This window comes from Littorina saxatilis, linkage group LG2 (genome assembly GCF_037325665.1).
Source record: "Littorina saxatilis isolate snail1 linkage group LG2, US_GU_Lsax_2.0, whole genome shotgun sequence".
Classification (NCBI taxonomy): domain Eukaryota; kingdom Metazoa; phylum Mollusca; class Gastropoda; order Littorinimorpha; family Littorinidae; genus Littorina; species Littorina saxatilis.
In genome coordinates, this window is record NC_090246.1 from 69,206,558 (window position 1) to 69,220,722 (window position 14,165).

The 14,165-nt window shown below is 43.7% G+C and overlaps 2 protein-coding genes across 4 annotated transcripts; one reads left to right on the forward strand and one right to left on the reverse strand.

Annotated features, from left to right (window-relative positions):
* The first annotated feature begins 14 nt into the window (after positions 1–14).
* On the forward strand, positions 15–4,416 carry LOC138959603 (endonuclease III-like protein 1). 2 transcript variants are annotated; one of them, XM_070331161.1, is made up of 4 exons: positions 15–670; positions 2,674–2,844; positions 3,241–3,500; positions 4,006–4,416. In XM_070331161.1, the coding sequence occupies exons 1-4, from the start codon at positions 164–166 to the stop codon at positions 4,163–4,165; spliced, it is 1,098 nt and encodes a 365-aa protein (XP_070187262.1). In that variant the 5' UTR covers positions 15–163; the 3' UTR covers positions 4,166–4,416. The 2 variants fall into 2 exon arrangements, with proteins under 2 accessions (XP_070187262.1, XP_070187263.1); XM_070331162.1 differs by having other exon boundaries at positions 19–409.
* A 202-nt stretch (positions 4,417–4,618) lies between these two features.
* LOC138959604 (uncharacterized) lies at positions 4,619–11,314 on the reverse strand. Of its 2 annotated transcripts, none has more exons than XM_070331163.1 (4): positions 11,021–11,314; positions 8,829–9,055; positions 6,461–6,610; positions 4,619–6,151 (listed from the first exon to the last, which is right to left on the reverse strand). In XM_070331163.1, exons 2-4 carry the CDS (start codon positions 9,010–9,012, stop codon positions 5,403–5,405), a joined length of 1,083 nt encoding a protein of 360 aa, XP_070187264.1. In that variant the 5' UTR covers positions 9,013–9,055; positions 11,021–11,314; the 3' UTR covers positions 4,619–5,402. The 2 variants fall into 2 exon arrangements, with proteins under 2 accessions (XP_070187264.1, XP_070187266.1); XM_070331165.1 differs by lacking the exon at positions 11,021–11,314 and adding an exon at positions 9,834–9,954.
* Positions 11,315–14,165: the final 2,851 nt, after the last annotated feature.

Below are 14,165 nucleotides of genomic sequence, written 5' to 3' on the forward strand. Positions count from 1 at the left end.
GAAACTCTGCAAAGCAATAAATTAAGATAATAATATTCAAACATCGAAGAAAGTGAAAGAGAGTAGTGTATACCGTTGGTCTCTTTCGTCTGGAGAAAATACAGTCACATTTTTATGTTGGATACGCTCATTTGCATGAAGCCCGCGAAACTGTGGTGATGTAATGTCTGTATCACCTTTTCGTCTGCTACTGTGCTTTACGTGTGCAAATAGAAGATCTGTACTTATTACCATGTCGCAGTCGAAGTATTTCACGCGTCAGAGACTTGCTACATCTGCAGACTCCGTTTATCCACACACAGAAGGTTCTGATCATGGACATGAAGTCAAGAAACCGGCATCAAAACTTGGAAGAAAGAGACAGCATGTGAAAGTGGATTATCATTATGACAGTACCGTAGCTTCCACTGTAAGCAGCACGGGTAACCAAAATATAAAGGCAGAACCTGTTTGTGATAGCATTAACTCATTGTCTGACAATGTACAAGCACAGATAATACAGTATGTTTTCAAGGTAAAGGAAGAGCCTGACGCAAAAGCCAAGAAGAAATGGGAGCCACCCTTGTGGCGAGAACAGCTGGCAAATATTGTGGAGATGCGCAAGTTCAAAGATGCACCGGTGGACTCCATGGGGTGTGATGAGCTCTACGACAAGGATGCAGAACCAAAAGTGATGCACACACACACACTCACACACACACAACAAACTCAGAGTGACAGAAAGAATGTAGTTTATAAGACTAAGAGCGACACGTAACTTGAAAGAGGGCATATCAGTTAGCCTTTTTACATTTAGTCAAGTTTTGACTAAATGTTTTAACGTAGAGGGGGGAATCGAGACGAGGGTTGTGGTGTATGTGTGTGTCTGTGTCTGTGTGTCTGTGTGTGTGTGTAGAGCGATTCAGACCAAACTACTGGACCGATCTTTATGAAATTTGAAATGAGAGTTCCTGTAATTGGTAATTTGTAAATTCTCGCCTTTTGTCCATCGAGCGTTGGATTAATTAACTTGTTATGTATTGTCCCGCTGAAAATGGTATTATTTAACAGAATTATGGGAACAACAACAACAACAAAACACACACGCACACACACACACACGCACATACACGCAAACAAACGCACAAACTAGTAGACATAGCAAAAGTGAATGAAATAGCTGTAACGATAGAGTAACTGCAATGAAGAGAAAAAAAAAAAAGAAAAAAAAAAGGAACTCTCATGTGAAGTTTCATGAAGATCAGTCCAGTAGTTTTCTCGGAACCGATCTATACACACACACACACACACACACACACACCATGACCCTCATCTCGATTCCCTCTCTATGTTAAAACATTTAGTCAAAACTTGACTAAATGTAAACAAGTCGTAATACCCCCCGCGGGTTAGGGGGAGTCCCATATTGGTTGGGATGATAAAGAATTTACCCGATGCTCCCCAGCATGTCGTAAGAGGTGACTAACGGATTCTGTTTCTCCTTTTACCCTTGTTAAGTGTTTCTTGTATAGAATATAGTCAATTTTTGTAAAGATTTTAGTCAAGCAGTATGTAAGAAATGTTAAGTCCTAAATTGTACTGGAAACTTGCATTCTCCCAGTAAGGTAATATATTGTACTACGTTGCAAGCCCCTGGAGCAAATTTTTGATTAGTGCTTTTGTGAACAAGAAACAATTGACAAGTGGCTCTATCCCATCTCCCCCCCCTTCCCCCGTCGCGATATAACCTTCGTGGTTGAAAACGACGTTAAACACCAAATAAACAACAACAAGTCGCGTAAGGCGAAATTACAACATTTAGTCAATCTGTCGAACCCACAGAATAAAACTGAACGCACTGCATTTTTTTTTAACCAAGACAAAACAGCTTCGTCAATTCACGCGGCAAGGAAGTCGCTCATTTTTTCCGTGCAACACGAAGTGAAACTGACATGTAAGAATAGCGAAATAGCATACTGCGGTAAGCAGGGAAGCGCGCTTTTCTGTATTCTTTTTAACTTTCTGAGCTTGTTTCGAATACAACATATTATATTTATATGTTTTTGGAATCAGGAAATGATAAAGAATAAGATGAAATCATTTTTGAATCGCTTTCCTAAATAATAATCGAAGTACTAATTAACCTATTTTCGTTAATTGTGATCACATTTTAAGAGTAAATATGACATATGTATATATTTTTAGATTCAAAATTTAATGAAGAATACGATGCAATCAATTTTAAATCTGTTTGCGAAAAATCGATTTTAATGACAACTTTAATGAACAAACTCACTAATTAACTTTTAAGCCTCCAAGCTGAAATGCAATACCAGAGTCCGGGCTTCGTCGAAGATTACTTGACCAAAATTTAAACCAAATTGATTGGTGAAAAATGAGAGCGTGACAGTGCTGCCTCAACTTTCACAAAAAGCCGGATATTTATCCAAAAACTAAAAAAAAACCGTCTGGAGATATAATACTCAGGAACTCTCATGTTAAGTTTCATGAAGATCGGTCCAGTAGTTTCTCAGAATCGCGTTATACACACACACACACACATACATACACCACACCCTCCGTCTCGATTTCCCCCTCTACGTTATAACATTTAGTCAAAACTTGACTAAATGTAAAAACACCAACCCACTAACGCTTCAGAATTAATCTCAACTGAAGATGTACCTGTTTCAGACACTCAGGTATCAGATCCTGCTTTCATTGATGATGTCAAGCCAAACAAAGGATGGGGTCACAGCAGCAGCAATTGGTCGTCTCAGACAACATGGATGCACCGTTGAAAACATCCTCAAAACACCTGATGATCAGCTGGGAAAACTTATCTACCCTGTCGGTTTCTGGCGGGTATGTTTTGTTTTTTCTGTCCCAGCATGGTTCTTTTTGTCCCCCATCCCCAAGGGGGGGGGGGGGGGGGGGGGGGGGGTGTTGTGACAGAAGCAAACTTGTAGCTAGCATATATATGCTTTTTATTTGTATGGTTATTCAGTCTGCTGCCTGATCTGATTATAATAATAGTAATTAAGCTGTCATTTGAATTATTCTCCTATTCATGATATTATTCCGATAGCATGAAATGCAGCAAACCAACAGGGAAATAAAATGTATTTCTCTTTTTTTTTTACTGCTTTTGTTTGATTGCTGCTATTGTATAAATACTTTATTTTCTGAATACATTTGTTGTTTCCAGCATCGGACAAAACAGTGTATATAATATATATACACATCCTTGTTTTTCTCCAGCGAAAAGTGGACTATATCAAGAGGACATCCCAGATTCTGGTAGATCAGCACAATGGAGACATCCCCGACACCCTGGAATCGTTGTGTCAACTGCCAGGAGTTGGACCCAAAATGGCACACCTTGCCATGAAAAGTGCGTGGAAAACCATCACTGGAATTGGAGTGGACACACACGTGCATCGCATTTCAAATTGGCTGGGATGGGTTCGGACCAAAGAACCTGAACAAACAAGAAAAGCCTTGGAGGAGTGGTTACCCAGGTAAATTTGTGAAGGATTTGCTAAATTCCATAAATTGAATTGCAAAAGAGATACATGTATGCAGCATATATACTTTTGTAGTGTGTGTGTGTGTGTGTGTGTGTGTGTGTGTGTGTGTGTGTGTAATGTGTGTGTGTGTGCACTGTTTGCCCCTACTTTGCCAACCTTTTCCCATATATGGGCTATTGTTATGTCATAGTATGTCTTTCCTGCAGAGAAATAGATAGTGTGGAAGACATTCGCCTTTGGTTGCATCCCGTTAAAAGCAGTATAAAGTATGTATATCAGTGCTTGTGAAGTATCTAAAAAAGAAACAGACGTAGACCGGAATAAAATAAAATAAATTCTCTCCCGTTGAATTGGTTGCGCATAGGATTCTTAGTATCTCACTGATTAAAATATAAGCCATTCTTGAAATCACATTGAGTGTCTGCTTTCACTTGTATTCACATCAATACCCATCTGAGCTACATACATGTACATATGTTTATGATTATTTTTGCAGGGAGCACTGGAGTGAGATCAACCATATTCTCGTCGGCTTCGGACAGACAATCTGTTCCCCAGTTGCCCCCAAGTGTGTGGGATGTTTGAACAATGACATCTGCCCCTATGCAAAATCACCAAAAGTGAAAGTGAAGAAGGGGGTGAAAGAAGAGAAGTAGCGTCTTAATTATGAAATTATGATGTTTTTAACCGGACATACTTTGTCACTGTTCATCAATTAATAATCAAAGCTGAGAGTAATTGTGACAAGTACTACTGAACCCAGGCCAATACCACTTCAGAATTTTGTTTCCATGCTTTTATCATTTTCCCTTTCTCACTGTGTCTATGAACAATCTTCTTGGCTTCATAATCATGCATCAACTTCTTTCCTATTCTGTTATCATTTAGTAAAAGGTGGAAAAGGAAATTGGTGACTTTTTTGTTGTGCGTGTATGTTCCCAACTTTTGAGTTGTAGAAACAAGGGATGTTTGCACTGTAATTCTTTAAGTTTTCTGTTGCTGGCTTTATTTCTTACTTACACCCACACACACACATACGCACACACCACACACACATTTGCACATAGTTATACTTTACGGGCTGTCAACAAAATTATTCAACAAACATGTTATTATTCAAACAACATTTTACTTTTAAATGCAACATCATGTTGTAGAACATAATTTGTTGCAGCATACAATGATTGATTTTTTTCTCATTTTTACTTACAGAATATGTATTCAATGAGAGATGAGCCTGTTCAGCTGAGCAATGAATTTTGGAAAAGATCCTTAGTGCATGACATTTCTCAAATTAAAAATGATTACCATGTTTACGGTAAAAAATGACATCAAGGCAGGCAACATAACATAAACATTATATAACCAAGAATGTTAAAGATCTCCAGGAAAATGTATTGCACTTCATACGAGAAACATAAGGAGCACAAGCCCTTCTTTGTTTCTATAAGTCTTTGAACAACCAGTTTAATGTTTGTTATATTGCACATTTTTATACACACCAAATTACAGACAAAATTTAGATCAGCTCAAGTCACACAAGCAAAAACATACAGTCACACTGGCTCCATGAATAGGTACCATTTAAAAAAAAGAAGCCGAAGCAAAGCTGTTAATGCCATTGTCAGGGCAAAAATTGTTATGCATTTTTGTGCAGAAATACAATGCTTCAACTGTGCAGAAAAATACATCTTTCATTACTTTGAAAGAAAGCAAAAAGATTGTTCCAAAATGGTTGAAGGAGCCTAAAGAAAGCAATGGCTATTCTGTGCTGAATGACTGATCTCAATGTACAAGGCTTCTACTCTGAGAAGTTTTTATTTTGTTATCAACTATGGCTGCATCTCGGAAAAAAGCAGATTGTTCAACCACAGCAAGCAGTTTTTCAAGACCTTAGAAATGGTTGAAAGGACTGGGGAGGCCAGTGCTGTTCTGTGCCGAAGGGGTGATCTCGATATGGCTGCCGCCATGTGAAGTTTTCACATACAACGGCTGCATCATTGGACGGTGGTGTGAAACATCGTTCGTGGAAGACACTGGTGATGCAAAACTGTGGGTGGGTGTGGAGAATGTGTCACTATCTGTAGTAGGAAATGAAGGATCCGCTTGAGCGTTGTTGTGTCGTCTGTGGCTCGAGCTGTTCTGCCCTTCAAGAGAGGTACTGCCAGCTATCTGAGGTACCATGGAAGAGTTAGCCATGGGCAGGAAAAAGTCGTAGTTGGAAGTGTAAGGGTATGGAGGGGGGAGGGCATAAGGGGGTGGGTCTCTGCCCCAATGTCTGGGGCTGGGGGAGCTCTTGGTCTCAAAGTTGTGCCCAGCAGGAACCAACATCATGGAGGAAGAGTCCACATCATGGCAGTCCCCGAAAGAAACATTTTCACCTGCAAAAACTCTCGCTGGACTTGGAAACAACGAAATCTTAGTGGCTGTAGGCTGATCATGCTTGCAGCGACTGTAACCTATGGCAACGGCAGAGAGGATGGCTATGATGGATGCTGTGACCACAAGAGCGAATCCCCATTGGAGCTTGGAATTGTGGTCCTCGTGCAGATGAGGAGGGGTTTGTGGTGTAGGTGTGTTGAAAATGACATCCTCTGACTTTTGGATTGCGAAGATCACAGCTCCAGCTATGCCCAGAAAGCCTGAAAAAGAGTAATGTTTGCAGATGTTCAGAAGTAGTGTTTCGTGTTTCTTTTGAATTTTGGGGTACATTCTCTAGTGTAAGTGGATTTTACCTGCGTGCATAAGAACAAGTCCAGCTGGCATAGTTTATGAAGTGACACAGAATATTTTGAGACACATGGTAAATGCCCACAGCCACAACCACTCTCTTTCTTTGTTGTGCATGCACATGTGCGCGCACACACACACACTTACGCATTCCACACCGCATTGTCATTCACAAGCACAGTAACTTGTAACCCCATGGACAAATCTGTTTACTGTCTTACCTGCTAGAAACGCAAGGATTTCAACAGTCTTGTTGCGTCGTGAGGGAGGGACAGTCAGGTAGAAATCCTGCATGACCTCCACCAGAATACAGACGATAAAAGCCAACAAAGCTAGGCATTCGAGTCCTCTCACTACATGCATCCAGGTATCTGAAACAGAAGAGTTGGAATGATCTTTTACTGCATGCTGTCAACTGCAAAAGATTAGATAATGATACGTTCCGGTTAAAGAGTTAAGAAGACACATCATCTGTGTTTTACACACAAGTGTTTTTGGTATTCACTGTTTAATAATGCAAAAACAACAATAAAAACAACAACAACAAAACAATAAATATATTCAAAACAATACAACCAACCAAATTAAAAAAGCCTAACATCCGATTAAGCTTCTTTTTTTCTTCTTTTGTTTAGCCAAGTGGTGTACCCCGTCTCTTTGTGTGTGTTATCTCCTGCCCGACCCAGTTGCCTCCCCTGTCTATAGCTATTCCCTGTGTGTGTGTGCTAGTTACATTGGGTTTACATTTAAATAATGCCCTTTGTGCTAGGAAATCCCTAACTTAAAATGGTGAGAAGCAGCGGAGTAACCTCTAACCATCAGTGCCTAAGGAGTGACTAAATAATACCTGGTTGTCTTTGTGCATTGTACTTTATTGTGTGTTTACTATCGTAGGGTAGACTCTTGACCGGATTCATTTCTAATCTAGGTGGTAAGATCCCATAACTTTCCCGGCCCCGTTTAGCTAGTATTACGCATCAGCTTGTAACTGCTTGTAATCTAATGAGCCTTATCCGGTGTGTAATGCAGACAGGGCTCTCTTCACCCTTTAGCTAGTGTAACTGCTTGTAATATTTCTGGTGTGTGACACAGGGCTCTCTGCATCTTTAACGATCCCTTTCATTGGGCAGGCATTCTAAGTAGAACACCCCTCGTTGGCTTACACAGGGTAGCCTCCCTATTGGCTTATCGCCACAGGAAATCGGAAGTGACCACTGTGTTTAAAAGGGAGAGCATTAGGCTAGATCAGAAGACGCGTTTAGTGACATCGAGCGAGCTGTGGTGCTCCTATTGTGTTGTTGTCGTGAACGTGTCGAACCTCTGAGCTCCAATTTGTCGTGAATCGGTCTAGCGTGTAGTTTGGCGCGACGTTTGTAATCGGTCGACTTGTGGTTTTGAATTCGTGCTCTTGTGTTTCGCGACTAGCGTCAGCAGCAGTTTTGTGTTTCTTTTACGTGTGCTCACTGAGGAGAATCTTGCCTTCTTCTTTACACTGCTTTCTGGTTGCTACCAGAATAAGAATAATCCTTTTTTCCCTGCTTTCTGGTTTGCACCAGAAATTCTGGTTGCTACTAGAATAATTACCTTATCACACTATTTCTGGTTTGCTACCAGAATTCATAGTTTCTATTTCTGGATTACATTGTTTCTGGTTGATACCAGAACTCATAGTTATATTTCTTGCTACTAGAATAATTACCTTATAACACTATTTCTGGTTTCATATTCATAGTTTATATTTCTGGTTTGCACCAGAAATACATATTGTTTCTGGTTTTACACTAAATACATATTTTCTGGTTCTGTTATTGTTTCTAGCTGATTCTGGTACTGGTAGATATCAGAATTCATAATTGCTATTTCTGGTTAGATGTAAGCATTGCTATTTCTTGTATTAGAGTTCTGTTCATTGTTTCTAAATTATAACTTATAGATAGCATTGTCTCTGGTTGCTACCAGACTTAGCTAAACTGTTTTGGAACATTTCTGAGTTAGATAAGCTACCTGAGTGGTTATTTTTAGTTACATTTACTTCAATAAAAGATAAGTTAAGATAAGTTAAAGCAACCTCTGTCTTCGGTGTCTTAATTGTATGCTCCTCTGCCTGTGCTGTATATCCTTGTCCTTCCACCCGACCTTCCCACATCACTAGAACAGAAGTTAGTAGTTTATGTGTCCTGGTAAAAAGACTGCCTTGAGACTAGAGCTCTTTTGAGCCTACTACACATCGGTACCAACCAGCATTGCGGGATTTGTAAGATTTCTCCGCCATCTGAAGCCAATAAAGTAGGGTTCACTAACAATCCATCCAAGTAGAAACACTACACACACAGGGTTTGACCATGTGTATGAGAGGTATAGGGTCTTCGAACATGAGGCAAGGGTACAGGGGCTGGCCAAGTGAAGGGTAGGGGGCCTTGCTTCCAGATGCTGTAGAAATTTAGCATTTGAAAGGAGTATTTTGGGTCTCTCCTTGGGAGAAAGGAGGAGTGGGGGTGGCTTCCCGTACCTAGGACCCCCCCCCCCCCCCCCCCCGAAATCCAGCACTGACACAGGTAAGCTTAATTGCTGCTTGAATTGCTCACTCACCATTGTGGCTGACTACATTGGTGCTGCACACATCAGCCGAGCACCACATCCAGAGTCCCAACTGGGATGTGGTCCAGGCTGGCACAGAGTAGCCGATGACAAACAGCAGTGTAGCCAGCGTGACCCCAATCACTCCTTGCTTGTGTAGCACGTGCCGCTCGCTCCAGTGCACAGAGGATGGCATTGTCACTGACGTGATGGTCTCAGCGTGTCTTTAGTTATTCCAGCTGGAAACATGAGAATGGGATGCTTAGTGCTACTGCCGCATGGTTTTCTTCTTGTAAGGTATCAAAGGAGTTGACTACCTTTGTTCTGAAACGTTTTTCCCTTTGGATCACACACAGACATGTGGACACATACAGACAGCCACACACACACGTACTCACACTCACATTATCAGTAACAGAATACAGTGCAAATGCAAAAAATCATCAACACACACACAGTTTTACAAGGGAGTGTCACACGACTACTCTCTGCAACCCTATCTTTTGCTAACACAAGAACACAGACAGGCTATGAGCAAACTACGTATAAGTGCCCATGACTTAGAAATCGAAAAGGGCAGATACACTGGAACACCAAGGGAGGAAAGACTATGCAGAAACTGTGGAGTGGTGGAGGATGAACTTCACTTCCTTGATTCGTGTACAATGTATGCTCATCTCAGGCAACAGTTATTACCGAATACTTCCACCAGCAGTGATGAAATAAGAGTCAGTTCTTTGTTTACTGACAGCGACATCAAAATATGTGTACGATTGTTTTCAACTACGCAGATGCAATGCGTCTTCCGACTGTCCTCAATAACTTATGCTCATCTTCAGGTCCTCTTTGTTCACCCTGTTCCACTTGGTTTTGTATTACATGTATGTTATGTTATATTGCTTTTTTTTCCTGTACTTATGTATCTTGTATGTGTCAATAGGCTCTGTGCTTTAATGACAATAAATTCTGATTCTGATTCACACACACACATTCATTTCAAGTGCCTGTGCCACATACCAGCCTTCGCCGCAGGAGTCTACCCAGACTAACAGCTGACTGTTGATGGAACTTTACAGCAGCGAAGGCCTTGTACCAATTTCTCACTGACCACGCCTCAGAGCACCTGGCCATACCCCCCTCCCCTCCCCACCACACCCAACCGCTTCCCTCCACACTGACTTCCTGCACCTTATGCCTGGAGCATCAGATCTCTGTGGCAGGCACATTTCGGTCAGCTGTTGATTACACCAAAGCCTGTAAAGTAGTCTACCAGACAGGCACTAATTACACTCCGATGGCCTTTTCCGATAAACAGACCGCTGCTGAGATTCAGACTCTGAGAGATACAAATGTATACGTACAGTGGAACCCCCACTTTTTGACCAAAATATATGAAAAAATCAGGTATACATACAAAACGAAGGGAGTCTTAAAATGGAGGTTAATTTACAGATGTTATGAACAGAAATCTGACAAATAGACGGTCTTGAAAGGGTTGTAGTCTTAAATCGGAGGGGGAGGGGGGGGGGGGGGGGGGGGGGTGAGACTGGGATTCCACGTACTGTACACCACAAGCGCAGCCGCCAGACAATCTTTGAAAGCAGTCACAGTAAGCTTTGAGGCCTGAAAGCACGTACATTCCGGAGATGCACACTGGATGCCAGGTGCACACTGAATACCCGATGCATACTGAATGCCAGGTGCACAGGCTGCATGGTTGACGAGAACGCGAAACGTTCAAAATCAGTCAGTTGAGGTCGCCCCACATATCAACTAAGATAACGGTTACTCTTGAATCATAGAGCGCACAGACAGCTTGCTGCGTGTACAGTCTCTGCCTCATTTCCCACTATCTCTGCTTGTACCCGCAGACATATAATAGTGGCTTGTACCGCGTTTATACGGAACAGTCTCGAAAACAAAGAGGGTGCCAGTGAGAAACAGAATTATTCTGCTTGTTTTTCACCCTCTTTGATGCATGATCTGGTACAACTTAAATTATATTCAGTGTAGCCTACAATGTGTGTAACTGATGCATGCACAGCTACAAACAATTAAGGCATGTAATATCATAATTTACAAGCCATTCAGAGATTCTGAGCCTTGACTGGTAGTCATATCGGCCAAAGGGCCGGGTCGACCCAGTCGCTCTGAAATTATTATTGTGTACCTACAATTAAATATATGCCTAGGTCAGTACTTACCCGAGCAAAGCCGGCGTACACTCAGTCCAATTAGGCTACTCCTTCTGTTACCACAGACAGACGATCAGTCCCGCAAAAGGAATGGCGAAGAAACTCAATCCAGATCTAAGAGGAATGCAACCTCAGAGCTAGGGGTAGACTCTTTGACGCAACTTTCCCAGCTTCAGCAACATCCCAAAGTACACATAACACAAAGCTACATGGCAAGCAGCGACCGTTCTGGGGAGTTGTGATACTTGTAAACACGCACGAACTTGAATGCCATGCCAACATGTGCTGCAGAATCCTTGGTTCATAGAGGAAGGGGCGAGGGAAGGAGGGGGTACAGGGGGCACGGGGGGTCAGGATTCCAAATTACTGCGTGCAACAAATCATGTGTGTTCATCCTACCTCCCAAGTTCGCGGCGCTGGTTCTGGAGCACAGCATGTGCCACAGCCACAGGCGCGCAACCAATGTAATTCAATTCTCTGTCCGTCTGTCGATCTATGTCTGTCTGTGTCTCTGTCTGTCTGTCTTTGTCTGTCTCTGTCTCTCTCTCTCTCTCTCTCTCTCTCTCTCTCTCTCTCTCTCTCTGTCTCTCTCTCTCTCTCAGTATCCCTGTCTCTGTCTCTCTCTGTGTGTCTGTGGCTCTCTCTCTCTCTCCGACTAAGCAACTTTGCGGCTCCTACGATCCAGTGAGCCGGCGGCACACTGACACACGCACACCCACACACACGTACGGCACACACACTCACACACACACACTCACACGTATACATACGAGTACACCCACGCGAAGTCAGTTGAACACAAATGGCCAATATATACACACTGGCAGACAGACAGCCAGACACACACACACACACCGTGGCACACACACACACACACCGTGGCACACTGTACACATACACACACACACACACACACACACACACACACACACACACACACACACACACACACACACACACACACACACACACACACTAACTCTTCACCCAACCAAAACTTGACACACAACGGGCTGTCCACATCTTAAAAGTCCGTAGTGTCAGTGCTGGTCACAGTCCATGTCTGTCTTCAACACCCTCAGTTCTACCTCATGCAGGTAGGCCTCATTACCCTGCCCGCCTTGTCCACCTGCACCGTTGCTAACGTTCAGCCACTAGTGGAGGACCTTCTCTTTCTGAACTACCCTAGCACGAAGACACGATCTCAGCAAGCTCTCCACCTTGCCACAGAGGCCACGTGTGGATCTCAGAGTTAATCGAACCGATGGTTTTCTGGATGCGTTTCTTCATCCTGCGCTCTCTGTGACTGCCCCACACACCGGCTGTTGAGTGTGTAGAGGAAAGGGTTGAGCGTGGAGTTGAAGGGAAGGACGAAGAGCGCTGCGGCCCACGCGTTGACTTCACCGGGAATTGGCACGCCGCCCGGGGAGACCAGCAAGCCCATGAGACCGATGGGAAATTAGCAGAGGAAGTCCGTGACGGTGGTCAGCATCAGCCTGGTAGCGATGGTCATGTCCTGAAGCTTGTGATGCGGGTGGTAAGACATGCGGATCTTTTCAAAGTTGATAGCCCAGTAGATCAGCACCTGGCCTGTCCCAATGAGGATGAAGAGGATGAAGTTGAAGACGATGAATATTGCGAAGGCGTAACGTTGGCCAGGGAACTGGTTCCTGGTGATGGGCCGCGGCAGGCAGAATCCGTTCTGGCCATAGAACTCCATGTTAATCCCCATAGGGAGGAGTGCCAGAAGCAACCCTAGGAACCAGGCCACTACACAAGCCACGGACGCGGACCGAATCGTCATATGGAAGTGGGCCTTCACTGAGGGGAAAGCATATGACCAGTAAACGGTCAATTGTTATGAGACAGATCAAGAATGTTGACACCTCACTGGACAGAAAGGCCAGGACTCCCGCTGTCGTACACAGCCCACTACTCTTCCATTCGTCGTCCTTAGAGACCCACACGTTGCGGTAATGCATGTAAGCAGAGCCAATGAAGATGAGGTAGATCCCCATCAGCAGGTCTGAGAGGCACAGGTTGGCCACGAAGACGGTGTAGCTCTTGGCCTTCTTCCCCTTCATCTCCACACACCTGAAGACAAGGCACGCCAGGTTGGCCGGAATGTTGAGTGCGGCCAAAAGCCAGACGAAGATCCGGTAAAAGGTGCCGCTGAGGAGATCGGAGCACGAGGAAAGTTCGTCTACTGGCGCGTAACACTCGGGTATCGTCGCGAAATGGAAGTAAGGGCAGCACAGTTTGTAGTTATCTGCGTAGAGAGTTTTCAGGTGAGCCTTGTCGTGAAAAATATCTTTGTCAAAGCCGGTGAGGTCATTACCCCTAAGGTCAAGTAAGGTGAGCCTCTTCAGCGGAGCAAACGCCCTGCCCTCTATTGTACGCAGTCAGTGCAGTACTAGTCAAAATTAATGACTTTAGATGTGTCAACCCAGAATTTCTGATGAAGTTAGCGAAAGTTTGGTCCAGTTTTGATACAAAAGGGTTGTTTGACAGCAATAGACGTTGCAGTCCCGTGAGCTCAGCGAACACAATTTCAGACAAGTTCGACAACAAGTTGTTACTTAAATCCAGGACCCACAGCTGTGGCATGCTTGTCAAGTTAACTTCTTGAAGCCGACAGTGAGACAGATTCAAGAAGACTAAGTATTCCATAAACTGGATGTCTTCGAGGTCTGGTAGAACAACTCCGCTGACGTCCAAGTACCGCGTGTGGAGATGCTGCCGGGGTTTTATCATAGCCGTGCACTTGTATGAATAGCCTTCGCAAGTACAGCGTGGTGGACAGCTAAGCTGACAGTAGCGTTCGTCGTCCTGGTTCGGGCAGTGAGGAATGTCATCGCACACGTGCTTACTGTGCAGGCAGTTTCCACACTCGTGGCAACGGTAGTAGCCAGGACATGTGACGTTCTCCGGAGGAATGTTCTCGTCAAATCCATTCAGACAATCCTGATCCCCGTTGTTCACCAAGAACGTGGGGATACACAGTCCGTTATCGCACTGAAAATACCCTTCATCGCACTCTCCCTCAACTGGTGTCAGAGTGAACATTCCCAAACCGTCAAGTTCAGTACGGAAGCTGGCGGAGGTATGCTTTTAAATACAGATTCCACGTTTGTCTGAGAGGGGATGTGGCAGG